At 56.0% G+C, this 27,650-nt stretch overlaps 2 protein-coding genes and 1 long non-coding RNA gene across 7 annotated transcripts in view; 1 reads left to right on the top strand and 2 right to left on the bottom strand.

Annotated features, from left to right (window-relative positions):
- The first annotated feature begins 2 nt into the window (after positions 1-2).
- Positions 3-1,947, top strand: LOC132345944 (uncharacterized). Its single transcript, XR_009495546.1, has 2 exons — positions 3-253; positions 1,301-1,947. It is a non-coding gene; the product is annotated as an uncharacterized lncRNA (long non-coding RNA).
- On the bottom strand, positions 1,316-15,142 carry PWP2 (PWP2 small subunit processome component). Of its 2 annotated transcripts, XM_002685144.7 has the most exons (21): positions 15,091-15,142; positions 13,733-13,845; positions 12,699-12,793; positions 12,339-12,438; positions 11,615-11,758; positions 10,596-10,731; positions 10,216-10,439; positions 9,870-10,013; positions 8,332-8,402; positions 7,887-8,023; positions 7,415-7,563; positions 7,121-7,268; positions 6,695-6,845; positions 5,930-6,110; positions 4,854-5,001; positions 4,257-4,365; positions 3,718-3,783; positions 3,024-3,242; positions 2,727-2,877; positions 2,510-2,584; positions 1,316-2,367 (listed from the first exon to the last, which is right to left on the bottom strand). In XM_002685144.7, exons 1-21 carry the CDS (start codon positions 15,106-15,108, stop codon positions 2,187-2,189), a joined length of 2,760 nt encoding a protein of 919 aa, XP_002685190.2. In that variant the 5' UTR covers positions 15,109-15,142; the 3' UTR covers positions 1,316-2,186. The 2 variants fall into 2 exon arrangements, with proteins under 2 accessions (XP_002685190.2, XP_024852459.1); XM_024996691.2 differs by lacking the exons at positions 12,339-12,438; positions 13,733-13,845; positions 15,091-15,142 and having other exon boundaries at positions 12,699-12,788.
- A 1,290-nt stretch (positions 15,143-16,432) lies between these two features.
- TRAPPC10 (trafficking protein particle complex subunit 10) overlaps positions 16,433-27,650 on the bottom strand; it is a 74,612-nt gene continuing 63,394 nt past the window's right edge. For all 4 annotated transcript variants that reach the window (XM_024989481.2, NM_001205885.2, XM_059884617.1 and 1 more), the window contains 6 exon segments: positions 27,047-27,147; positions 25,514-25,640; positions 24,341-24,511; positions 21,980-22,157; positions 19,936-20,130; positions 16,433-19,624 (listed from right to left, as the gene is read on the bottom strand). In XM_024989481.2, coding sequence (XP_024845249.1) covers positions 19,386-19,624; positions 19,936-20,130; positions 21,980-22,157; positions 24,341-24,511; positions 25,514-25,640; positions 27,047-27,147 — 1,011 coding nt within the window. In that variant the 3' untranslated portion in view covers positions 16,433-19,385.

Raw genomic sequence — 27,650 nt, 5'->3', positions numbered from 1 at the left:
TAGCCCGGGAGTCGGGCTCCGCCCCGCGAGTGCAGGTGGTCCCAAGTGGTCTGCGCGGTCTCGAGCGCTGTCGCCTCTCCGCGCCGGTTTTCCCGGGGCGGGACGACGCAGGGTCGCAGCCCCCGAGAAATAACGTGCTGAGATACCGGTTCCGGAAAGTTAACTTCAGTGTCGCCATAAGACCTCAACCTGACTGGCGTCACCGAGTGGCTGGCGCCCGCTTGTCCAGCTCTCATCCACGGCCCCCTTTCCGGTTCGCTGAGTTGGGACGGAGTGAGGGTCCCGACTTCAGCGGCCTGGCGACCTTACCCCACCCCGTCCCACCCCCGCCCCGCCCCCGCCGCCGTTCCCCAACCCCCACCCCCCGCCGCTCTTCCAGTTTCCATTGACCCTGTTGTGCAAGGGGAAGGTCAGGTAGAGGCCAGGTCTTTGCGGAGAAAGGGCTTTATCCCACGGGGCCAGGCAAGGACCAGGGGGTGAAGCTCAGATGTGTATACCTGAGGGCTTCGAAAGGGCAAGGGAAGGGTAGGATTGATGGAAAGTAGCACCCAATTGCTAGGGTGTCCTGGGTTGCGGATAACGGCAGATCCGAGCTCTGTAGGGAGGCATTTCAGTACATCGTTAAGGGAACTGTCTAGTGGTGTGTGGGCTTTCCTAGTGGCTCAGTGGTACACAATCTGCCTGACAATGAGGGAGACATGGGTTCAATCACTGGTCAGGGAGGATCCCATTTGTCAGGGAGAAAAGTAAGCCCGCGTGCCTGAACTACCAAGCCTGCCTGCCTAGAGCTGGTGCTCTGCAGTAAGACAAGCCACCGCAGTGAGAAGCCTGCGCGCAAGGAGGAGTGGCCCTGCTTGCCACTAGAGAAAGCCCGCATGCAGTGCAGACCCAGCGCCGCCAAAAATAAATACGCAAAAATCTTTTAAAACGACGAGAACTGTATAGCCGCATGTAAGGGGAAGTCAAATTAACACAGGAATTTTGTTTCAGGAGTGATGTTGGGGTAGCCTCTAGAGAAGGTCAAGGTTACATTACTCAGTCCTCTTTTGATTATTAGTCGGGGAGCCTGACCCCTAGATGGGCGTGGGAAGACAGACCCTACACCGCTCTTCACCGCCTGCTGCTGTAGTGGCTTTTGACAGTGATTCAGAGTGTTTGTGTCCCAATCTTGGTGGGTGACAACCACCAGCAGGGAGAGGGGAGAAAAAGGTCTGTCTGAATTCTTTTCAGGACCACGAGGATAGCTTACAGATGTGTCTGTGTCTGAACATACATAACCATCCATGTGTTTATTTTATAGCTTAAGACCCAATGATGGAAGAGGATCTGATAGATATTTTATTTACAAAAGAAAGGATTCCTCTGGAGGTAGCACACACGTTTCACAAGCAGATAGAAGGGCACCGCAAGGTGACGCACGGTCCCGACCGACAAGCAAGGACCTGCCTGCTGCTCTTCCCGGTAACAGTCCAGTGACTCCTGGCCACACCTCTGGAGACCTGCAGGCTGAGGCCTGTGTCCCGACCCTGGAGGCCGTCACTGCTGAGAGGCCAGGCGCCTGGCTGTGGTCTGGACCACCCTCATGGTGACCCTTCCTGATGGGCCTTGCGGGATGGAGTCCTCCTTGGAGCTGGCAAGCAGGTCTGACAGGTCTCCCTGGGAAGCCCATCCAGGCCCAGCCCTGGGGCTCCCAGGCCGTCTCCAAACTCAGAGTCCAGCAGATGCTCCCTGCTCCAACCCTGTGCAGGGAGATGGGGCTGGTGGCCAGGCTACCTGCCCAGCTCACCTGTTCGCTGGCATGGAGGTGCCAGCACGACAGTCACACCCAGGATACGTTACAAACACTTTAAATTCAGAGATCAGCCTTAATACCTGTGTTTTAGAAATACATGTCTTTTTCATCCCTAAAATTATCAAAACTTTATATTAAAAATATAAAAATCCTCATACAAAGTTTGTGTCCACACACGTTGGCCCACTAGCCTCTCTGCAAGGTGTTTTCAGCAGCAGCTGCTCCCGGGCCTGAGCGCTGAGCTGTGCCCGCCGGGAACCCGACCCCGCGGCGGTGTTTGGTGCCTGCCGCGGAGCAAGTCCCAGTGCTGGGGCTCTGGCTCTCGGGACAGCTGCCCCCCGTGGTGGTGGCCCCTCCTCGCCCAGCGTCCCGACCAGAGCCGTGGGGTGCGGCCCTAGGCCAGCGGCGCGTCTGCGTGCCCAGGCCCTCCTCCGAGCAGGTGCAGACTGTCGTCGTCGTCGTCCTCGGACGCGCCTGCCTCCTCCTCGCTGCCCAGCGGCTCTGAGGGCCGCTTCAGGCCCCGCTGCTTCGAGACGGCCAGCGCATACTGCAGGTTGTAGCGGTTCCAGTCGCAGCTGTGAGGACACACGGGACTCGAGTCAGTGAGACTGACGCGGGGCCTTTGAGGCCAGGTCTGACAATGTGGGGAGCAGCCCTGGATGGACCAGCTGGCGACAGTAAAAGCCCCCCGCCCCCGCCCCCGGAGACGTCACGTACAGTTTGGAGACATCGTCCAAGTGGCGCTGGATGCTCTTCTGAAGGAACTGAACGGCCGGCAGCAGCGTCCCCACTCTGGAAAAAGACGTTCCTCAGCACGAGCCGCCACCCAAGGCCCCTGGGACCCGCTCCACGCTGTCCCTGGGTAAAGACTGCTGCCCCCACCCCGACCAGCAGCCCCAGTGACGGGAGTCCACGGTGAGTGGGCAGGGTGTACCTGGACTTCAACTTCTGTCCGTGCACCATGAGCAGTTTCTGAGTCCATATGAGGTAGAATTCTAGATGGTGAGATACTTCAAAGGATGAAGCTAAAAATTCCAGCACCTTCTCAACGTACAAGTCGGGCAGGGAGGAGCTTATGACCTCGACTGTGAGGGAAGGACAGGCGCACTCAGCCCGCAAAGACCCCGTCAGGAGAGACGTGCTCACAGCTTGTGGCTTCTGCACGTGCAGAACCGGCCAGCACGTGTGAACGCAGGCCCCCAGCCCCCCCGCTCCTCCGGCCCAGGCTCACTCTCGTCCCAGGGCACCGCCTCCAGGGTCTCCTGCAGCAGCTTCCTCTCGTTGAGCCGGAAGGCTAGGAGGATGGCCCTGGTGAAGTCCCGCTGGCGCAGCGCCGCCCGGATCCGCACAGGGGTGACGCTGGTGTCCAGCTCAAACGGGTCAAAGAGCATCTGGGCATCCAGGGAGTAAATGAGGAGCCCCTCGGTGGTGGTGGCCGCCCAGCAGCGCCCTGCAACGAAAAGCAGACTTGAGAAAGGCTTCCTGAACGTTTTTTCCACTTCCCCCCTTTTTTGAAGAACAGGTCCTGAACATATCTGGGACCCCGAGTGCAAGTGTAGGGGGAGCCTGGGGATGCTGGACCCTCAGGAAGGGGTGCCTGGCCTCTGCTATGGCCCCTGTGAACCCCAGCCACTGAGACCCTGTCCTGTTCTGCCCCTGCCGGACACACCAGGGGTGGGGGCGGGCAGGGGATGAAGCCCAAGGATGACACCACTGTGAGGGGGTGGGGGAGCCGCCTGTCTCCGTGGCCCCATGCCAGGCATGTCTGCAGCCACAGCTGCCCTCCAGCAAGGACACAGACGACATCTGACCCCAGGGGGACTGTGGTGCCCAGAGCTGGCCCTGGGAGCAGGGTGACAGGCCCAGAAGCCCATTGGGACCAAGCCCACCTCTCCCACCCTGATGACCCAAAGCCCAGGGCTCACCGGTGGGGGAGAAGCGGAGCGAAGTCACCCTGATCTCAGGTTTGAAGTGCCGGGAGCTCATGTCACCTGGGAACAGAGATCCTCCTACTCACAGGGCTGCACACACCTCAGCACCCCCTACAAAGGGAGGCCCACGCTGCAGGGCCTCAGGTACTGCTTCACGGGTGCCAGCGGCCTCCAGAGGCAAACCCGCAGTGTAGACACTCCCGTGGGCTAGGGCCCAGCCTAGAGCAGCCCCCCTGCTCCTAGGGAAAGCCCCGCCCAGCCCAGGGCTGCCAGGCAGCGGGTTTCAGGGCCCGCACTCCTGACACAAGGCTTCCTCTCTGGCCACATGGGGACAGGTACTAGGAGCAAGGCACAGGGCTGGGCACCAGCCAGACGTCCAGCTGCTCACAGAGGGGGCACCCAGGCCAGGTTCCTGGACATCAATCGCTATAGCCTCGACAAGGAGCAAAGCGGCTATCACCCAGGAAAACGGCCAGGGAGCAGGACGGCCTGCCACGGCCTGGCTGCGGGACACGAGAGAACCCCCTGCTCACCTTTCTTCACGCTTGGCAACGGTATGGCGACCCCGCCCTCCTCCGCAGCATCTTGGTCAATGAGCGCCAGGTTGCCGAACTCCGTCATTTTCCTTCGGTTCAAAAATTCCTGAAGGGCGAAACCCAGACGTCCCACTGTGGGAGGTGGGAAGGGTGCACTCATCTGCCCCACCTCCCCCTGTATCACCAACATGGGGCCCAATCCTGCCTGGAACCCAAACGGGACCCAGGGAGCCCGAGACAAGACAGCCCGGGGCCCACAGTCAGGCCTGAAGAGGGTGGGTTCTTGTAACTCAACGTCTGAGGGTGCGCGTGACCTGCGAGGGCGGTGCACATGGGGAGCCTCTGCTGCCACTTGCCTTGGCCTGTCCTGGGACAATGAGGACACCCCGGCCCTGACAGCTCGGAGGGGTGGGCTGCGGCTGCAGAGATTAGCCCCTCACCCGGCACGAGGCCAGGACAGGTGAACCCAGGCAAGCACGCCTGTCTGGAGGGTCCCCAGGTTGCCTGTGGGGCCAGGGTGTGAGGAGGCCTCCAGGTGAGGCCGGACAGCTCTGGGGACCACGGAGCCCTGCAGCAGCCCCGGACCTCACTCACCTCCATGGCGTCCAGTGACAGGTTGCAGGAGATCTCGAACTTCTTCCTGAGAATCTGCTCCCTGACGTGATAGATGCACACGAACTTGGACATCCCTCCCGCCAGGATGCTCTGGCCATCCGCGGAGTAGCAGAGAGTGGTGAAGGCCCTGGGCAGAGGGCATGCAGGCTTAGTCACCACCCAGAGGGCAAATGGCACGCGCCCCTGCCCCCTCCAGGGCTCCAGCCCAAACCCTGCAGCCCCGTCACCCGGCTCCCTGGGGGGACCACGACCCCTGGAGGAGGTCAAGGACCGCGGCGCTGCGTCAGGGCGCTTCCAACTGAAGTCAGCACGGAGATGGGTCAGTCCACCCACTACCCCCACAGCGGCCGCGGACAGGACCAGAGCTCAGGCCTGCGCTGCCCTGGCTGGCTCCCAAAACTTGAGACTGCAACCTGGGGTTTGGCAAAGGATTCTTAGATATGACACAAAGAGCTCAAGTGACCAAAAAAAAACAAGTGGGCCTTTGTCACAATTAAAAACATTTGTGCTTCACATTAACATCCTCGAGAGAAGTGGAGACAAGCCACAGGGGAAGGAGGTACCTGCAGATAGTGTATTTGATGCGGCCTTGTATCTCGAGTCTGCAGAGAGCCCTTGCAACTCGGCACCACAGACACGCACCCATTAACATAGCCCACACACGATGGCCTGTCAGCCGACGAGCAGACGCCCAGAACACCAGTGCATGGGAGACGCCAAGCCCAGGCATGGCTACACCACCCCGCCGCCCGGCCCCCCCAGCGCAGCTGTGACTGTAAATCAGAGTAAAGAGCACTGCTTATGATGTGAGGAGACCAGAAGCCCCTGCCCTGGACGGGTGTAAATGGTACAGGCTCTTTGAAAAACGGCCAGCGGGGCAGTAGACTGCCAGGGATGCACCCCTAGACCTGATAACAGGACCCACAAACACTCATCCTCAGGGTGTGAGAACATGGACACCTGTTAACCCACATGGACCCCAGGACAACCTGCTCCCTCTGGGGTCCCAGCCAGGGAGCCCCCAGGCTCCAGGACACACCCCACTGGGCACTCACTTCCCCTTGGCTGAGTGCTTGGCGGTGATCTTGTCCAGCTCCTTCCGGCCTGTCTTGAGGTCGTGCCTGCCCTCGATGGAGCCCGTCTGCACCGCGTTCTCGGGGTCCCAGAAGGTGATCTGTGAGTTCAGTGTGGCCACGGCCAGCTCGGCACCATCAGGGCGAAAGGTCACGGCCAGAGCTAAGAAGAGATGTGTAATCAGGGCTGGGGAAAACCCTGGGCTCCAGCCATTGGGCCACTCTGCCCTGCCCTCATCCTGGCACCCTGAGGGTCTGGGGGCTGCAGGACCCACACAAGCATGACCGAGCCGGGCAGCCTGGTGACAGAGTCTGGGCAGGAGGTGCCATGTGGAGGCCGTGGGCAGGCTAGAAACAGACCTGCTGGAGGCAGGGTCAGTACAGGCCCCAAGAAGACGCAGGGCCCACAGCTAAAAGCCTGGATCAGGTCCATGTGGGGCAGCAGGAAGCCATGACCACCACAGAGACTGAGAACCCCAGGGCTGACGACTGGGTTCTGTGAAGGCTAGGCACGGGCAGGCGGCGGGGTAGGGCCTCGCTCCCAGGAACAGGAGGGAAGCCAGCTGCAGCAGGGCCCTTGCTCGCTCGCTCTGCTGCGGAGCCTGATGCCAAGCCACACGACTGGGCTGCCAACCCCAACAGCCCACGAAACTCTGGGGCTGCCAGTCCTGACAGCACATGCGCTTGGGACCCTGGGTTTATCCAAGCACGTGACTAAGACCGGGCCTTCCCCTGGGTGCCACTCACCGTCAGAGGTGAGGGCCAGCGTCTCTGTGGTCCTCCAGCTGTCCGCCATGTCCCACAGATGCACTGTCCTGTCCCAGGAGGCGCTGGCCAGGACTGACTTCATGGGGTTAAAACACAGTCCGCTGATGGGCCCCTCGTGGCCGGACAAAACCTGTGGCCATTCAGAAGAGAGCTCTGAGGACCTGAGACCCTCGGGGTCCCTCCACCCCGGGGCCGGACTCGCCTGCTGGATGCTGGTGTGCAGAGGCCACGGCCCCTGGGCTGGGGGTGAGGGAACCCCACCTTGGTTGGGCCAGGGAGTGGAGACTGCCAGGAAATGCATGTAAACGGTGCCACCTGTGCTGGACATGACCCGTCCCCCACTCCTCTCGCGTCAGTAAGGCCCCCTCCCCACACCCTGGCCCCTCCCAGACTTGCGGCCCTTACATCAAGGAGCCGGCCTGTCTGCATGGACCAGATGAAGACCTCGAAAGAGTCCTGTGCTCCAGCAGAGACGATCTCCCCGCTCGAGTCCACAGCCACGCAGGAGAACTGGGTGGGGCGTGGGGATGTGAAGGTACGGAAGTTCCGGTACCTGTGGGAGGACGGCCCAGTTGGAACAGTTCCGGGGCCACATGCCCTCACCCATGTCTTCCCGACAAGCCCCGACCCCTTGACCTTGGTCTCACAGCCCAGAGCTCAGGGGGAGCCTGAAGAGCCAAGGTCCCCACAGGAAGTCACCTGTGAAGATCAAAGGCGCGCACAGTCCCGTCCATGGAGGAGGTCACGATGACGTAGCCAGTGGTGGTGAAGGTCACGCCGGTGACCCCACTTGAGTGCTCCGTGAAAGTGACAAAGCAGAAGCCACTGAGGCTGTTCCACACCTTGACCTGTGCGGGGAGGCCACAGCTCAGGACAGCCCAGGTGGGTGCCCTAGTGAGTGAGGACTGGGGGCTGCGGGGGGGGCCTCCCATGTCAGAGCAGCTGCTGGCAGCACGGACCCGAGCCATGTATGGAAAATCAAGTCAGGAAGGGAAACAGACGCTACAAGGCTCTTCGTTCCCACCCCGGTGAGCCTGTGAACAGCTTCTCAGGAGCCCGGGTGGGGCCTTGCTATCGGGGCCAGACCACCAGTGCAGTACCCCCGGCCGGTCAGCAGAACAGAGACAGGAGGGGGATCCCCCCAACCCCGGATGGGATGCAGCCGGCCCACCTTGCCATCGTCCCCGCCAGTCACGATGTACTGCCCGTCGGGGGAGTAGGCCAGGGACACCATGCTGTTGAAGTGGCCCTGCTGCTTGAGCACGTAGGACTCGCTCTGCCACTCCCACACCAGCAGCTGGCCCAGGCCTGCGGGGCGCACAGGACCGCTCGTGACCCCCGTTTCCCGTCCGGGCCTGAACACGGGGACCCAAAGCGGAGATGCCAGCCTCCCACGTCGCCTCCAGAGGCCGGGGCCACAGACTAAGAGTTCCAGGTGGCAACGGGACTCAGGACTCAGAGGAGCCTTTGTTCTCAAGGTTTCATCGGCTGCTTCTTCACAGTGAGCCAGCAGCCTGCCAGCCTGGCCCCGGAGCCTCGGGAGCAAGGTGGGGCAGGGCACGCTTCCCGGGGAGGAGGAGCTCCACTCGGGTCACCTCACAAACCCAGGCACCAACCTGAGCACCCAAAGGCGATCCAGTCCCCAGAGCTGTTGATGGCGACGGACGCAACCCTCTGATCCGAGATGCTGGGGAGACACACGGGACCCGGTCAGCACAGCAAGGCCTCCGTCCCCACCCCATGGTGGCTGCACGAGCCAGGACAGGCCAGGTCTCCTGGCTGGCGGCACCCACCTCCTCCCCACCCGGTTACTGTTTACTTCACTCGGAACAACAGAAAACCCAGAGCTTCTGCACCCTGTGTTCAAAAACTCAGAGCTTTGTGGCTTCATGAAACCAACACTTCGATTTCCTCCACACTCCAAAGATACAGGCGGGAAAACGAAAACGGAAGATAAGAACATGACCCACATACACCTCCCCGTGACTGGGGGTGGGAGCGGCACATCTGAGATGGAGGGTGGCACAGCTCCCCAAGCCCCTCAACCCAGGACAGAGGTGGGTACAGGTGTTCTGGGAAGCCAACCATGCAGCCGGTCAGGCCTCCTAATCCCTCCATGGCCTCAGTCCTGGCCTCCTGATCCTTCCATGGCCTCAGTCCTGACAGGCATGGTGTGGCTTCCACCCACCCTGCCCGCCTGGCAGATGGAGAGCACAAATGTACACACGACTGCACATATAAGTACATGACTGCACACACAGGCACATGACTGTACACACGTGTGCACATGAGCGCACACACAGGTACACGATCGCATACACACACAGGTACACGACCACACACACAGGTATATGACCACACACACAGGTACACGACTGCATACATACACAGGTACACGACCACACACACAAGTATATGACCGCACACATAGGTACACGATTGCATACACACACAGGTACATGACCGCACACACAAGTATATGACCGCACACACAGGTACACGATTGCATACACACACAGGTACACGGCTGCACACACAGGCACATGACTGTACACACATGTGTGTACACAACAGCACACACAGATACACGACCGCACACAAAGGTACATGATCGCATACACACACAGGTACACGACCGCACACACAGGTACACGACTGTACACACATGTGTGTACACAACAGCACACACAGATACATGACTGCACACATAGGTACACGATCACAAACACACACAGGTACACTACCGCACACACAGGTACACGATTGCACACACACACAGGTACACGGCTGCACACACAGGCACATGACTGTACACACGTGTGTACACAACAGCACACACAGATACACGACCGCACACATAGGTACACGATCGCATACACACATAGGTACACGACTGCACACACAGGTATATGACCACACACACAGGTACACGATTGCATACACAGACAGGTACATGACTGCACACAGATATATGACCACACACACAGGTACATGATTGCATACACACACAGGTACACGACCACACACACAGGTACACGACCACACACACAGGTACACGACCGCGCACACACAGGTACACGACGGCATACACACACAGGTACACGACCGCACACGCACATGTACACAACTGCCCACACACAGCAGAGGCGCTGACCTCAGCGAGTGGATAAGGTTGAACTCTGGGAGCTCGTGAAGGTGGAAGATTCCAGAAGCAAAACCAGTGACCAAGAGGTGGACCTTCTTATGATATGCAGCAGCCGTCAGATTGTTAAAATCGCCTTCTTTGTTGAAAAAGTACCTAAACAGACAGGGACACAAGAACTGTTGGAGAAGGACCAGAGAGCCCGGCTGGTCCCACACCCTCACCCCAGCCTCCACCCCGGCCCCCCGGGGCAGGTGGAGACCCCAGCCCCCGAGGGCAGGCAGGGGACAGCAGGTTGGTGCTGCCCCGCAGTGCCCCAGGTCCTCACCCCCCGCCCCGGTGCAGGACAGGCACCTACTTGGCCACCCGCGAGTACTTCACTTTCCCCTGCTGCTCCTCGGCGGCCGGCGTGGCCTTCCCGCGGATGGTGGTCTCGCTCTCTGCCCCCTCCTCCTCCTCCTGCTCCTCCTCCCTCTGCAGCAGGTCTGCCTTCCAGCCTGTGGGGGCCTTCAGCCTCAGGCCCTCAGGAAGGGTGTCGCACTGCCACACGCACAGGGCACCATCCTGGCTGAGCGTGTACAGCTGCAGAGGAAGACGTGTGAGCCCAGGTGGTTTCCCCAACCCCCAGCCCACACCCACCTGGGCTGCGGGGACGAGAACGTGGCCCGGTGCTGCCGAAGCCTGCCTGGCCCCCAGGGCCCCCACGTCCCCAGGGGAGGGGCTGCGATGGGGACATACGTCCAGGCTGCTGGCCTCGAAGAAGCAGGCCACGATGGCATCCTTGTGTCCCCCCAGCGCGTAGTAGATGAGGTTGTCCCAGCGCTCGGCCCCAAACACCCATGTGGACATGTCTCTGCTCCCGACTGCAAAGCACCTGGGGACAGGGGGTCACAGCTCGGCCTGGGTTCGCGGGTGTCCACCTTCCACAGCGTCCCGGGCACAGGGGCGACGCCCAAGGTCGGCTCGGGTCTGCATCTGCCCTGGGCGGGGCCAGGGTCCACCTGTGCTTCTCCCAGGGCCAGGAATCTCACTGCACGTGTGTTGCTGCCCCTCATTGCAAAACAGTCTCTCCCCTTGGCCCAGGGGAGCCCAAGGACCGACCACTGAGCCCAACAGAGGGCTGCCTGGGGGATCCTGTGCCTCCCATCTCCCTGACCCCAATCAGAGCCAACTGTGCTCTTGGCAGGAGAAGAGCCAGGTGTGGGCCCAGGCCATGCAAAAGGGCACGACCTCTTGGCTGTGGCAGCCCACAGCCCACCAGCGTCTCCCACGGACACACTGTGAGCCTGGGGCTGTTCCTGCACCGCAGCCCAGAGAACGTGGGAAGAGTTGGCCTGCCTACAAAGTGGCAGCCACCTCCAGCCGCACCCTCCTTCCCTGCCCCCACCCCCCGAACGCAGGGCAGCAGACACAGCCCCAGGACGCCTTTGAGGACAGCTGGGGCAGAGCACTGCCCGGGCAGCCCGACTGGGAGGTGCTGCCAGTGCTCCCGCTGCCCACGGCCACCCTGGAAGCTGGGCCACAAGGCGCTGGCTCGGGCGGCCCTCACCCTGGGCCATGCTTCGCGCTGCTCTCCAGTGACCAGGGCCAGGCAGACCTGACTCAGACTCAAGAGCCAGGCCTGCATCCAACCCACACGAGAGGCTTGTGAGAGGCCATTTGAAAAAGAGCCGGGGATGTGACAAGTCACCCCACGTGATGAGACACTTCACAGGTGCCCCTTCAGGCCCCTCCTATGTCCAGCGCCCCTGCCTCACCGGGAGTCGTCCGTCCAGTCAATGCATGTGGTCTCGTCGTATGGCCCAAAGTAGGTTTTGTCCAGGACGAATGCGTTGAATTCCCGCTTCCTCCCAGGGGCGTGGTACACCTGAGCAATGTTGCCTTTCGTGACGACGAATTTCCTGCCGTAGAAACGGTGTCGTCAACATCCGACACCAGGGCAGGTCCTGGGCCGAGGCCGGCTTCCCACAGGAGGCAAACCTGGGTGGGGCCCTGACCCTCACCTGCCTCTCACGGACCCCAGTCCCCTCTCCTCTGGGTGGACAGTCGGGGAAGAAGCAGACAGACTCTAGGTCACGCCACACTTCTGCCCCTTCAGGCCCTCCCACCGGCCTGGGAGGTGGTCGCCAAGGTCAGGGCAAACTTGGACAGCCCCGGCCCAGCACGCCCTCTACTGCGTTTCAGAGTGTGGACACGGAGCCGGGGCTCACAGCTGACCACTGGAGCGCCTCCTCCCCAACACGGCCAGGCTGGCCCAGGTGTGAGCAACCCAAGATCGAGCCCCCTTTCCTGCAGTCCAAGAACAGGCCAGGTCTGGCCCCATCGTCCTCATGGTGGACATTGAGGCCAGGGGCCCATGCCACCCAACACCATGGCTCCCTCAGGGCTCAGGGGCCGTCTGTGGCTCGGATCGTGGGCCATCTGAGCCCACCATATGAGTAATGCAGCTCCACGGCTCCCACCCCGCCCGCAGATGCGTACCTGCCATCGGGGGAGAAGGAGACGCTGTGCACGGCACCCTTGAAGTGGAAGTGGTGCAGCACAGACCTGCAGACCAGGCTGACCAGCAGCGCATCGCCCCCTGTGGGAAGGGAGAGCAGACCGAGTCCCCACACATGGCACGCACGCACCAGGCCTTGAAGGCAGGCCCTGGGCCCTGCGGTGTGGGCAGCACACCGCCAGGGAGGATGCCTCATATGCCCACCCGAGGCCCACCCAGGCCCAGACACAGAAGCAGCCGAGGCAGTGGAGGGACTGTGTGGGCCTCGACCCCCAAGGGTCTCAGTGTTGGCCTCTAGTCATCTGGACACTACCACACCTGCCCCCAGTCAAGGCGGTTACCTTCGTCAACAATGATGGCCAGGCGGCCGTCCGGGGACAGCCCCACACACTTGATGTTGTAGCGAGTGGCCAGGGGCAGGGTGTTGGACTTGTTGCTGGGAGACAAAAACCAGAGCTGAGTCACTATGCTCGTGTCGTCGGGCGGGGGGTGGGGGCAGGCCAGCCTGCACCAGCAGCCCTCACCCCTGCACAAAACACATAAAAACCTTACAAATGGGTTTTGAACATGTCAGTTCTGCTTCTAGGGCCTCATACCAAAAGGACCTGCAAATATACAATCAGGAAACCAGAAATGACCGAGCTGCCCAATAAGAGGGTAAGCCCAGGGATAGCACGCCCAATAAGGCCTTCTGCAGGAATGAAAAAATGTAGAGTCATGGAAAACTAAGTAAAGATAAATAACCCCTGGATCACATTCTAATTCTGTCCTTTATCGTATCACTTTCCAGTTCTTCTTCAGCAGCCACAGGGCCTCGACCTTGGAGTGCCCCTGCCACACATCACTTAAACAGTTGACATCAGCAATGACCTGCCAGGAACTGGCCCGGGGTGCACCCCGCACTTCAGGAAACAACTCACAAGCAAGGCAGGTACTATGGCCCCATCTTACAGATGAAAAAACTGAGGCCTGCAGAGATCCAAGCAGCCTCTGCAACAGGAGGGTCTCACCCAGGCCACACACATCTGAGAAGACAGGAACAGAGCCACGTGCGTGCTCAGTGGAGACAGAGTGAACCTGAGCAGGCTGGCCAGGCAGCAGTCCAGGGCTGGTCCCATGCCCAGGCATCCTCTACCAGATGTTTCAGCCAAGTGATACCACCTCAATACACAAGGTCCAGTGGAGAGGATAGAAGGGAGAAACCGGGACCCCTACAGCCAGTCCCACTGCTGACCCATTGGCACTATGTGAATCTGCAGGCCCCTCTTGAGCTTTAGTAAAAGTAAAAGGTGTGCTTTAGACAGGTGAGGAAAAAGCTGTTTTTACTTGCAAACTACAAGCATCACTATTGCTAAGATCATTTTAGCATACTTACTTTTTCAAGTCGAACACAGTAACTCTGTTTCCCACAGGGCTGATAACTGAATTCCCATCACAGGTAAAATTTAAGTTTCCACACCGATAGACTGTCCCCAGCAAATTTGAAAACTGAAAAGAAAACAAAACTGTCTTTATAATATAAAGAAAACACAATTCTTGGAAACGACAAAGCGAGGCTTCTGGTCAAGGAGATGGTGCAGACTCTCACAGGCTCCCTGATTATTCCCAGGGTCCCTCGAGCCACCCCCCTCCTCCCATGACAGTTTCTGGGCACCTCTCAGTCCGGCCCCGAGCAAGAGAGAATACATAAACCCAGTCCCCAGGGGCTCTGAGCTTCCACTGGGGTGGACAAAGGGCAGGGTCAGCGCAAGGAAGCCTCCACATAGGAGGCGTCTGCTGGAGGGAGGGGAGGACAGGACTCCTGGTGCAGGAAGAGAACTGCTGCGGAACAGCCTCCCGACTGCATGTGGGGTTCAAGGCTTCCTGAACAGGGTAACCTGCTGGCAGCCCATCCGTTCAATCATTCATTCAACCATCAACCACCTGCAGGTCCCGTGACCCGCGTGTGGGCCACTGAGATGGGAGGGATCACCAAGGAGCATCTGGAGCTGCAGGTAGGCAGGGCCCTGGGAACCCCAGGAGGCTACGGGGGACTGGAGAGCCGAGGATGAAGGGCACACCGAGAGGAGCTGGATGGGGAAGGTTGGGTTCACAGTGGGGGAGCATTCTGAGCAGGACGACCAGATTGGGTAGGGGCAGCCTGGGTGTGGGGTGGACCTGAGGAAGCTCCCGCTGAGGCTAGGGCCAGGCCAAGCCTTGGACGTGAGGAGCTGGGACCTGACAGAGAGAGAAAGGCTGGAAACGACGAACCTGCGGAAGAACAGCCTTCAGGGCAGTGGCAGCAGCAGGCAGGGCCGCGCAAACGCTCACGGCTCCAGACACACAGGTGGCCCGCTGTGCCAAGGGGACCGAGACGCGGGGAAGATGCAGAAGCGCGTCCAGTGAGCTCGGCACCCAGGTCCCGCCCTCTGCCCCCGCGTCCTCCCCACGTCTCTAGCTGCGGAGCCTGGGAACCAGGACTTCCGTCCGGGCTGGCCTCCGCTGCCCAGCTCGGATCTCGGCGTGACCCTTCCTTAGCGCTCCTGCTCTTTTCGTCCGCGCGAGCCGCTCGGTCCTAGTTGGGGCTCTGCAGCCCCAGGCCGCTCTCTCAGGCTGCCGGGTGAGGAACCGGTCGGTGGTGCCTGACCCAGTCAACCCAGGCTCGGTTCCCGGACCCCGAGGGAACAGTCTCGAGAAGCGACTCCATCCGGACCCCGAATTAAGAACCCTTCACCACCCCTGGCCCGCGCTCACCCTGTATGCGAACTTCATCCCGGCAGCCACACGTGTGTTGCTTGCAGTCTCTGCGCCCCGCCCCTCGGCCCGCAGCAAGCACTTCCGGGGTGGGAGCGCGGCCATGCGCCACAGCGCCCCCTCGAGGCCTGGAGGAGCGGCGCGGCCCGAGGTGGGGTCCCAGCCGGCCGACCCCGCCCCAAGGGTGGTTTCCTGGCTGCCGGTCCAGCCCCGGAGGCGAAGCCCCACCCACCGGCCCCTCCCCCAAGCGCGGGTTCTTTGCAGCCGGCACGGTCCCAAGGCGCAGCCCCAGCCCCCGCCCGCTCCGCACCCCACAGGTCAGGCTCAGGTCCTCTTGGGCTTGGGGTGGCTTGCCCGGCTGCTTTGACAAACCATCCCAGCACTATGGATGATGATTAGATCGTCCGATTCCACGCTTACTTGTTTAAAAGCTCTAGGTTATTAAGTGGGGGCAAAACAGCAAGACTAAGTAAATGGAAAACCTTTTCAGAAGAAAAGAATTGTATTAGTGAAGATACCAAATGTGACAGAGGCAGCTACCTTATCAGACTGTTGTTCAAGGGGCTAAGTGGTGTCCAACTGTCTGCAACCCAATGGACTGCAGCCTGCTAGGCTCCTCTGTCCTCCACTATCGCCCAGAAAATGCTCAAAATCATGTCCATTGAGTCGGTGATGCTATCTAACCGACTCTTCCTCCGCCACCCCTTCTCCTGCCCTCAACCTTTCCCAGCATTAGGGTCTTTTCCATGAGTCAGCTCTTCACAAAAGGAGGCCAAAACCCTGGAGTTTCAGCTTCAGCGTCAGTCCTTCCAATGAATATTCAGGGTTGATTTCCTTTAGGATTGACTGCATTGATCTCTTTGAAGTCTAAGATGTCAAACTGTAGGATGGCAAATATGTCTACAGAAAAACCTCAAAAACTCTCTAGACTCAGATGTCTTACTTCTAGTGTGCTATTGAGCAGTAAGGGGCTTCCCTGGTGGCTCAGCAGTAAAGAATCTACCTGCCACTACAGGAGACACAGGTTCCATCCCTGAGTCCGGAAGATCTCCTAGAGGAGAAAATGGCAACCTACTCTAGTATTCCTCCCTGAAAAATCCCATGGACAGAGGGGCCTGTCAGGTTATACAGTCCATGGGGTCGCAAGAGTCAGGAACGACCTAGCCACTAAACAACAACAACTGGGCAGTAAGTTGTGAAAAACAATCCCTAATGTTACCCCCCCAAATAATTAATGTTTAGTAGTCAGGAACAAGGATTAGGGAAAGAAAACAAGAATATTCGTTTTTACACACTCAATTTTCACACGCCACAGGATAAGAATGAAGTCCAAACCAGCAGGTTTCTTCTTAAAATGTGTATTTTCAGAATTATAATGCTTACATTTTAAACAGTCTTAATACAATGGCTTTAGTCTAACAATATATTACAGAATAATGTGAAAAATGACTTTCATAGTAATCTATGAAAATGGAGTTAATACCTGCAGTATCAAAGTCACCAACTTGTCACCTTTTCCAGCCACGGAACGCCAGCAAACCATCTTGACCACACTCTCAGGTCTTACAGCCTGGTGCACAGGGTGAATACATTTAGAGAAAGGGGCATTTTCATGAAAAGTCAAATTTTAAAATCACATAGGATTTCTTTTAAAGATTACAATTGACAATAAAACATTTAGATCAGGTTAGTTTGTTGTTTTATAAAAAGTAGTACAAGTTTTCATTTCATATACACACCTGGAGTGTTTTAACTTCATTTTGTAACTCAGTTTTATTTTAAACACTACTAGAATTGACCAGAAGCCTGTGTGTCTTTTCTCCGCCAACTCTGGGATACCCAGCCCCATCACCTAAGACCAGGATGGGAACCTGGCCCATGAGAGGCTGAGCTGATGATGGAGTTGCAGGTAGAAGTCATTTTCAGATTAAATACAAGAATTCCCACATTAAGAGTTATAATTTTTCCAGTCATAGGAGACCCTATGAAATTCACCAAAATTATAACTTATTTCCTTTTCCATTGGCTAGTATTTACATCTTCCACAGATATTTGTAAAATGGCTGCATACCGCTTCTTAGGATGCACATTTCCGGCTTTACAGTTGTTTAACAGCTGCTTCATTTTTACCTACAAAACCAGCTTGTCTCAAACACATAAGCCTTATTTTAAACACAACAAAAATTCAGTTACAGCCGTTTAGACTAAAAAAAAAAGTTTTAGGTGACATTCTTCATTTATGTTAAAAACAACAACAACAGAGGTACCCATGTAACTTAGATTGCAAAAGATCTTCTTGGGTAATCAACAAGGAAAAAATAAACCTGTGATAAATTTCATGTCATTCAATTTTCAGACATAAGAAACCACCATAAACATTTTGTACTTCCACTTCATTTTTTCCCTTCTGAATATGTATGTAATTAAGAGAATTTCATAGTGGAATCAGAACCCAGGGCAAAAGTCAACTGGGTATCGGGAAGCACAGACCCACATCCCCCTCTGGAAGGTCACACATGGAGGAGGGTGCCGCCCTGGACTCTTGAGGCTCACCATGCAGATGGGTGAGAGGCTTTTCTGACACTGGCGGATCTGCAGGGCAATCACCAATTTTTACAATAAAGCAAACTCGTGTTAGAAACTGTTAACTACCATTAGATTCTGAACTTCTAATTTGCTTAGTTTATTAGCTTTAAACTGCACACAAGGAAGGTAAATTTCTGAAAAATTTAATTAAATGTACCAGTATTTATCTTCTTTGTACATTTCTCCAATTTCTATAATGAAAACCAGGGGAGCAAGGATCACCACCTTTATTTGTTAAATAAGCCGGAAGACCATATACTGAAGAGACTGTGATGCTCTGCTCTCTGTTCATTTTGCCCTGTGCCTTCTTGCCCTCAGGCCACCAGGAGGTGACAGCCAGGGGCAGTGGTGGCTGCAGAAGCCTCCTTTTTCTCTAAGGCTCACACATCTGAGGTTATTCGTGAGGGCCCACCCTCTGCTGGACCGACTACACTCACTTGCATTAATCTGGTCAGGTTCAATTCCAAGCACACTTTCCTAATGAATTAAGAGTTCTCTATTTCATATGTACAAAAATACATCGCTTTGGAGAGCTGGAAAAGGTTTAATACATACAACACTTATTTACAAGCTGTGACTTTCACACCAATAAAAACAAACACACATTTATTTTGTCCTTGATTTTTGGTGCAACTTATACATAAACATCAGTTAGTATGTACTTTTAAAAATAATAAATCAACCATATGTACAATTAAATGTACAACCTAAAGCAAATTAACCCATTTGTATGGTATGACTGCCATGTAGCAGGCAGGACAGTAATAGTCCAAGACTCTTGCCCTCATACAACCAGACTAGAAATATGCTGAGAAGACCCCTCTAATCGTCATTTAAATGGAACCTCTTAATTTCTGAGACTTAAGGTGCAAAAAAAAAATACTGATTATACAGAAACAATTACATGTAAAGACTCAAAAAGAGAGAGAAAAACACAACATATTAACCCCCACATATAAAATGATAATTAAAATAAATATATATTTAATTCCAAGTGCCTATGATACCTAATCCACATGGGGGGAGAGGAGAGGAAGGGCTCCAGAAACATTTATGCCTAAATCATCTCAGTGCCGAGTGGTTTCTCATGCCCTGGCCTAGTCTTTAAGTACCTTTAAAATGGCTCCAGCTGTCAGATGCTCCAGGCCCTCCCAGTCTGACGTCCCAAGGCACAGAAGGGGTTTTTATTCCCTCCTCACCCCCATCCCTCTGCCCAGAGAGGGAGTTATTCTAGAAAAGCGCGACTAGATGACCTGGGGTAAAGGGCTGTGCTTTCCTCCTGAGGAGACACACAAGCCCACCTGGCCCAGAAACTGGGCAGCCATGTGGCAGAAAGGCATACGCGCCACTAACAAGCCCACAGGGCCTCTGTGTGTCCACCTGAAAGACATCTGGGCTTCAGGTGAAGACTGGTAGATGACAGACTGCTCAGACGAGTGGGCTCCAGAAAGCTCTCCAGGGAGCAGGGAGGAGGAGGGAGGCGGCGGGGCTCTGGGCAAACCTGGAGGATATCAGGGGGCAGGGGGAGGAAGTTAACGGCCTCTGACACCCCGGGTGACATGAACAACCAGCTGAGCACGGGGACTTCTCTGACACTCCCACGGCCAGGCAGAGTCACACAAGGCAGGCTAGAGCGAGGAGGCTGCCATTGAGTCAGGATCCTTCCGGCGCACACACGCCTGGCCCGGGGACTGTGTGAGCCCTGTGCGTCATGTGACGCTGACCTCGAGGACGTGGTCGTCTTTGCTGGGGATGACCAGGACCTGCGTGCCCGCACTCGAGTTGAAGGCCTGGCCGGGGGGCAGTGCTCGGAGCCGGGGCATCGGCAGGCCTTTGTGCTCGCTGCTGGCAGCTGAGTGCACACTGCCCCTGCTCTTGACGCTGCCGCTGTCCAGCTGGTCATCCACGTGCTTGTCCACCGACAGGCTGTCATTTTCTATCCAGCTATCTGCAAAACGAACAGGAAGTGAGACAGAGGCTACCCTGCGGTGGCCTCTCCCCACCCCGGGGAGCTGCTCGCCTCCCAAGCCGCCCTTCAAGGCACAAGGATGTCAACAGCCGCCACGCCTTTGGAGAGATGCCAGTACACAGGTCCCGGGTGGATCATCCTCGGGAGCAGAGGCCCAGGACGAGTGACCCTGACCAAGTGTTTGGTATTAGAGCACCCCGGTTCCGAGTGTGGGGCTGTTGAGCAGCACGGAGCTGCCACACACACTGCACCGAGGGCGTGCTGCGTCCGTTACCCAACAGGGTCCCTACCCGCGTCCAGCTGTGAAGACTGTGCAGAGTGGTGGGGGAGGTACTTGAATAGCCTGACGTCGGGGAGCGGCAGGTAGCCTGCAAAGAGCGGCATCACCTCCATGTGGACTCGGTGCGTGGCCTGGGCCGTCACGGGCATGGAGATGACTCCGGAGCTCTTCCCGCACACTGCCCAGTTGCTGCTGTTGTCCACAACTGAAACAGAGAGGGAAAGCGCCATGTTTACCCAGAAAGGGCCTCCAGGGTTCACACCAAAGAAGAGGCAGCCAGTCCACGCTCGAGTGAAGTCCAGAAGTGGGGGTTTGTCCCATATCTTGGTGCCCTGGAGCTGCATCTCAAAGTAGAACACCTCTGACTGAGAAAGGAAGGTAGAGGCTGGCTACACGGGGGAAGATGGCTTCTTTCTCCTCACGTTCGTAAGTGAGCAGAGTCAACGCTGCCTTGAAAGCCCCTTGAAAATGCGGTGTAACCTCCCACCCAGCACCACGGAGGCAGCATCAGGAGTGAGGATGGAGTTGGGCGCGGGTTCCTCCATTACGCGTGGTACTGACCAGCGCATCTGATCCCAGCTCTGCCGCTCACATCAGCCCCCAACGGTTTGGGAAAAAACGGTACACATGAAGCACGGAGCTCCTCTTCGGGAACCACGGGGAGGCCGCACACACGGCAGGCGCTGCTAGGGATGCTGAGAGGCCGTGACTGTGATGTAACTCAGTGCGAGTCAAACGCTGGACTGAGCAGTCACCCACGGGCAAGGAGGGCAGGATCCTCGTTGGCTCAACAAAGGCCGATGAGGAAGCAGGGGCAGCAGAGGGCAAGCTGCCCGCAGCTGAGGCCGTGCAGAGGCCACAGCAGCACGGGGAGGGGCACACTGAACAGCGGCTCACAGAGCTGGTCCTCAGGGCGCCCGAGGGCCCCTGGCCCTGCCTCACTGTGCTGGTGTGCCCTCTGGCAGGAAGCCCGCAGCCTGAGTGCTGGCCGGGCCACTGGCTCTCAGAGCAGAGGCACCGTGTTTCCCACCGCTACAGACTGAAGAGAAAAAACTGCTGCTGTCAGTTACGGATGCTCTGCACGTAACAGTCAAAATCTAATCAATTCAGCCCTTTCGTACACGTCGTTTTTTTAACTTTAACTCTGAGATGATTACACACTCACAAGAAGTTGCAAAATAGTAGTAGTGAGAGGTCCATGCACCCACCACCCGGCTTCCTGTGCCAGGGGACACAGGCCCAGGCCTAGCACAGGTCACCAGGCACTGGGCTGGCGGCCCTCGGAGGCGAGCTCCTCAGCGTCAGGTATTCAGCAGATACCTTCTTAAAAATCAGTGGCACAAGCCTGGTGCTTGGAAGAGGCTGCCCGTGGTACAGTTCAAAACTGACCAAAACTCAGCATTCTGGGAAATGTGCATTTGCCACTGTGAGCTTGGTAGAGTCCCAACTCAAGTGCGGTGATGAGCCCAGAACTAGTGTGAACGCACAACTGTTCGGAAAATAGTTCTTTCTCAAGAGCACTATCGTTAATGGCTTTCCTAATATCTTAAAGAAAGTAAATGAAGACTTGCCTCCCTAAGCATTTTTAGAGCATAAAGGGCCTGACACCAAAACCTGAGAATCTTAGAGAAGCAGCCCAGGCCCCAGAAGAGGAGGGCTATCGAGGGGCGTCTGGGAGGCGGCAAGGAGGAGGGGCCAGGGTCTGGGTAGAGGGGTGAAAGGGGTGAAAGGAGGCTGGAGGGAGAGGGCGGGAGCGTGAGCACAGGATGCCTGGCCTGCTGAGCGAGGGGGCCTTGACTCACAGGCAGAGGACAGAGCAGCTCCAGGCATCACTGTGCCCCAGCCCCGAGCCCCACAGCTCCTCCAACACCTCTCAGAGCAACAGCTCTCAGTAACCACGTTCAACACCCTGTGAGTCCAGGGCCACACCATACAGTGGGACATTCAAACATTCTTTCAACTCTAGAATGTTCTCTCTTCAGATGAGGAGCACTGCACGTTGTGAACGACAGGGCCGAGCACAACAGTCAGGGCCAAGAAGCCTCGGGACCCACCTTCATACATCAGCTTTGTTGAAAAATACTCGTCGGATTCCATCAGGGCTTCATCCTTATCCACCTCCAGGAGGTCCGAGAGCCGCGTGATGGACACGTCCAGGGAGCACAGTGAGCCCGTCCTACAGTGCTCCGTGCCCGGAGGGGGCGATATCTCCGCTCTCACGTTGTACAAGGTCTGGGCCAGAAAGGAGAGAGGGCAAAGGAGACAGTCAACAATCTGAGCAGACAGCTCTCTGAGGCCGTCATGGTGCTGCCTGCAGACTCGAAATTTCGAGAATGGACCAGAGGAGCAGCTGTGTGTTGGCGCCCTCTGACCGACTGAATCCCTGTGGAGACATGTCCTCGGGAAGCCCCACCCCGAGAACCTTAAACTCTTCTTAACGTGAACATGGTCAAGCCTCTCAGGAGGAGGGAGGCTGGCCCGGTGATTCCGCACAGGCCTGTCACCAGTGTCGCGCTTCACGAGCCTCCTCTCCCCACCAACACACACTGACTTATCTGCCGGGGCTACTGTAAAGCAGGCTCTGGACCTGCCATGTCACCCTGGACACTTCAGATGCGTCAGTAAAAGACACAACGCGTTACCACAACCAGTAAAATGAACAGAGTTCCTTGGAACTACCCCACAGTAAGTCCATCCTGAACCTTCTCCACGATGTTCCGTCTCTGTGACCTCCCTACCTGACAGTCACACCTGCTCACACTTGCTCACCACCCAGGACAAAGGCCCCAAACCCGCACAGGGGATGAGAGCCTGCCCCTCCACGTGCTGGCAGCCCCACTGCCACAGGAGAGGTGAACGGCCACACCAGCAGGGCGGAGGGAAGAGGCCCGGCCGGGGAAGCCCACGGCTGGAGCCCAGCTGTAACAAAGGATAGAGTCCTGACACGCTCCCCAAGATGAACGAATGCTGGAAACATCACGTCATATCAAAGCCGTCAGTCTCGAGACGATCACACTGAATGCGACTGTCCTTGCACAGGCAAGGCTCAGGCACCCTGCTCTAGAGCGGGGTAGCTCAGGGCTGCGAACAGGAGGGGGGCGTGTGAATGGGCACAGGCTTTCCTCTTGGAAGAATGAATACGATCGTGGTGCCGGTGGCCCAGCTCTTTCAATATACTAACTTCAATGAAGCGAACGCCCCTAACGGTGAACTTAACGGTGAAAGTGAAAGAGCTAGTCGCTCAGTCGTGTTTGACTCTCTGTGATCCATCCACGGTATGGCCCAGGCAAGAACACTAGAGTGGGTTGCCATTTCCTTCTCCAGGGGATCTTCCCGACCCAGGGATCAAACCCAGGTCTCCCACATTGCAGGCAGACTGTTTACCATCTGCACCACCGGGGAACTTCATGGTACAGAAATGAAACTTTAAAAAATAATAATAATTCTGTATTTCTGGTCCTCAGAATACCAGTTTTGAAGACAGCAATCTACCAGGTATTTTTCTCTAGCTTTTTTACTAACCTTGTACAGGTCTAAAGGAAAATTTTTCCTATGCTCAATTTGAAAAGGAAGCAAAAAAGACAAAGTACCAGTGGAATCTGCTAATGAGTTCACTGTCACTGGCAGTAAGCAAACCACATTAAGTTTCTGCTGACTCTTCACCATGTGAATAATCTAATGTTCAATAGCTATCACCACACCAAAGGGGCATCTGCTTGTCCACAAAATGATGAACTACGCTAGTGGCTATGTTTAACTTTAAGGCCAGTATGGAACACTCAGGAAAACAGGTGGGTTTAAACAGTCTTTTGGTCAGAAGGAGGTATTAAAAAAACCGCTAATATCAAGAGCTATGCACACAAACACCTTCTCAAATGAAGCGTTGCTTGACAGTCTCCGTCGTTTAGAGAAGAAAACACCACAAAGCTGTGTGTCCACACTCTGGTTTGCGTAACACCAAGCCCAATCGTCGCACTGGACAAACAGCGCACGACGGCCTGACTCACCCAGCTCCGGGCTGCTGTTAGCTCCACACCTAACGTGCACGTGAAAGAAGATCTGCTTTCTTTTAAAAGCCTAGAGATGTAGCCGCTAATGCTCCAGATGAAAAGGAACAGGTGCAGGACACGAGGAAGTCAGTGTAAGGAAGACAACAGGGAGGAGAGGCTGCAGACGGTCATGCTCAGTGGGGGTCGCGCAGGAGGGCCCAAGGGGCAGACGCGCCACTGATGGGACCAGGGCTCTAACCACAGCTGGCCACTGCCCCCATGCCCCTACCACTGGCCTTTTCCACGACGGGTTGCTTCATTATACTGGAAGATTTTGTCTGTTTGATTTTTAGAAGGTAAAGAATATGACATCACCTTCCATGCTTCCACCCCAGAACCCCACCAAAAAAATAAGGCGATACATACAAAAAAATTTTCCACTTGAAATTCATAGGTGTAGGGCTTTAAGGAGACAGACAGCTGTTCTTCGGAAGCTGGGGAGAATCCAGTGGAGAAGCGGCAGTGCAGAGAGGGGGGAGGCTCCTGTGTCCACTTCAGCTCCCAGACAAAGAACACGGCCTGCCTGCTGTGGATGCACTGCAAGAGAGTTGGCTGTCGCTGTGCACACGCACACACGCACACGCAGGCACACACACACACCAGACGCTCAGGGCAAGGTGTGTGTGCCCCACCAGGCGAGCGGGAGGGAGCTGGGAGGCTGTCCCCAGGCCCGCCTCCTGACACACAGGTGTGTGCTGCCGCCGCCCCGCCTCCCAGCACCTCCCGAGGCCCTGCCTGCAAAGACCATCCGGAACTGGTCAAAGGGCTTGATTCCTCAGTATTCCCTAAGCTCGACAGCACAGGGGTAAAGAATATTTCTTAGTACACAGTATCCCATACGTTTCCCAAGTGGGAAATGTCATCAAACAATTACAGGGACACCTTTACACCATGACAATCACTATGACCTACCACTAAGTGAAGTGGGGAAAAGAACTGGTGCACCTCAGGCATCAAGTCCGCATCTTTAAGTGTGGACAGACTCAGGAAGCACTGAGGTTGGCCAAATGTGGGGGAAAGTCCTTTGAAAATGCTAGACATCAGATAGCCTTAAGAAAACCTTTGATCTTCTAAACACTCAGCACTGACTGTCTAAAAACAAACGCAACAAATGAACAGAAAGGCGGGGCCAGGATTCAGCCAGGCAGCATGAACACGAACGTGACTCCTTTACGAAGCTACCCTGACAACCCAGAGCTCGCCACTGGGCAAGGCAGCGTGTGACTGTGGGCAGGATGCAGCAGCCACTGTTGCTGGGGTGATGGCATCTACGCATCACCATGAGACTCGAGGAAGAGCTTAGAGTAAATCTGTGCGTGGAGTCTGACAAATGCAAGATTTAATTCTTCTAAAAACACAATCTGTTTCCTACTCTGTGCGCTGTGCCCCCTGGCCCACAGAGGACCCTGAGCCGGCATGTCAGGGTGCTCCTCCCTGGGCGTGCACGCCCCACTACTGCCTGCGTGGCTGCTCCCTGTACATGGTCAGCTCCATGACGCCAGCACACGCTTCTCACTCTGCATTCTACTGAGAGGTTACCTGTTCAGATTCCGTGTTTAGCGGTATTAGTCGCAGGTCGGTACTATCATGGGTGTCTACAAGACGACTATCTGACAGTTGAAAGTCAAGTTCTGACAAATTCTGGACACACACTTGAACATATTTCCTAAAGGAGAAAAAAAGATCCTGATGTTTGGGAACCTTATTAAATGCACTTTGGCTGTGTTAAGAAAACACTGGGGCACTTTCCTCGTGGTCCAGTGGTTAGGACTCCACCTTCTAATGCGGGGGGTGGGGGTGGGGGACGGTGGCTACGATCCCACATGCCTTATGCCAAAAAACCAAAATGTAAAACAGAAGCAAAACTGTAACAAACTCCACTAGGTAAGTAGAATTAACTTGAATTTCTGTTATACATGAGAAATTTTGAAAAATCAGTCTCAAATGCAGCAACTCAGATTCTCTGTAAAGTCATTGGTGTTTTTAACCATTAATATCTACAGAATTGCTGAATCATTAATATCTGTAGAACTGCTGGTGTTTCTTTTTTTTCTAATTAATCTTTGGCCGCACTGGGTCTTCAGTGCTTTGTTCAGGCTTTCTCGAGTTGTGGAGAGCAGACGCTACTCTCTCTAGCTGCGGTGTGCGGACTTCTCATTGCGTCTCTAGCTGTGGTGTGCGGGCTTCTCATTGCGGCGGCTTCTCTTGTTGCAGAGCGTGGGCTTCAGGGCACAGGCGCCCAACAGTTGTGGTTCCCTGGCTCCAGAGCATGGGCTCAGCGGTGCTGGCGCACAGGCTTAGCTGCTTCATGGCATGTGGGATCTTCCCAGACCAGTGATGAAACCTGTGTCCCCTACACTGACACCACGGGAAAGTCCACTGCTGGTGTTTCCAAGCACCAGACACTGCATCTCCTGATGCCCAGACACATGAAGGGTGGGACGACACCCGCGGACTTCCTTGTTCAGACACTGAATCTGAACTTGGTCCAGCCTCCAAAGCAGCGGCTCTCAAGTGGGGCCAATGTCTGGAGACATCTGTGGTTCTCACACTGGGGGTAGGGAGGGTGAAGAGTGCCCCTGGCAAAAAGTGGGGGAGAGCCAGGGGTGCTGCCAATCACCCCCCACGTGGGGTTACCTAAGGGAGTGTCAGAAGAGCTGAAGTTGAAAACCCCACCTTTGAGGTAAGAGATGGCAGCTGACAGGGAACTAGTTACACAAACCCATGATGATGTGATCAGTGGAATCCAGGTTGGCAGCTGACCCAGGTCTGTCAATGGGCCAGTGGCTTGAAAATAGGGAAGGAGGGATAAAAAGGGATCTCAGAAACAGAGGAGACTGTCTGAATCCCACATCCTACAAACCAGCTGTGCAAACTCACTCCTGAGAGAGCTGGGGAAATCTGAGTAGAGCCCGTGCACTTAGGATCCAGGGAATGACTGTGAATTTGACAGGTGGACCGCAGCATTATGGCTGTGATAAAACACGCTCAGCGTCACCAAAGTCAAGCTCTGAACAACAGGGCCTGTGTGTGGGGGAGAGTGGGAAAGAAGCAGGGCCTGAGGTCCTTTACCGTGTCCCGGACGACAGTAGGGAGTGCGTGGTCCTGAAGGGCACGCTGAATGTGAGCGCGATGACGGTGGAGTAGATGGACCATGGGCAATCGATGGACACCTGAGGAGAAACCGGGAACAGGTCTTCAGACCACTCGTCACAGGGACAGCCACCGCCACCCCTGGCCGGCCAGATCTGTGGTGGCTGCCAATTTCCTAGACCGTTAATGTGTTTACCATTCCTTATTCAGAAAGAAAAACCCCACTGAACATACCACAAAGGAAGGAGAGAAAAGGGAGTCACCGGCACGTTTCAACGGCTCCCAAGCAGACACCGCAGCTGAAAGTGCAGCCACCACCCCGCCGAACATACACACACTATTCTCACATACGCGTGGCCACAACACTAAATGCGTTCTTTAACATGCAGGAGGATATGACAAAGTGCTTTTAGTCACATATGTGCAGATGACGCTAATCAATCATTAACTATTATAAAATTAAATGAATTGTCCAAACTCTTAATCCACATGACACTGACCACATAAACCAATCAATCTGAGGGCATCGTGGAGACCCTCCACGATGGAGGGTACGGCAGATCGACTTTTAATTTTTTGAGGA

This window comes from Bos taurus, chromosome 1 (genome assembly GCF_002263795.3).
Source record: "Bos taurus isolate L1 Dominette 01449 registration number 42190680 breed Hereford chromosome 1, ARS-UCD2.0, whole genome shotgun sequence".
In the NCBI taxonomy this organism is placed as follows: domain Eukaryota; kingdom Metazoa; phylum Chordata; class Mammalia; order Artiodactyla; family Bovidae; genus Bos; species Bos taurus.
Note: the sequence above shows the minus strand (reverse complement) of the source record. Positions and strands in the feature narration are given on the sequence as shown.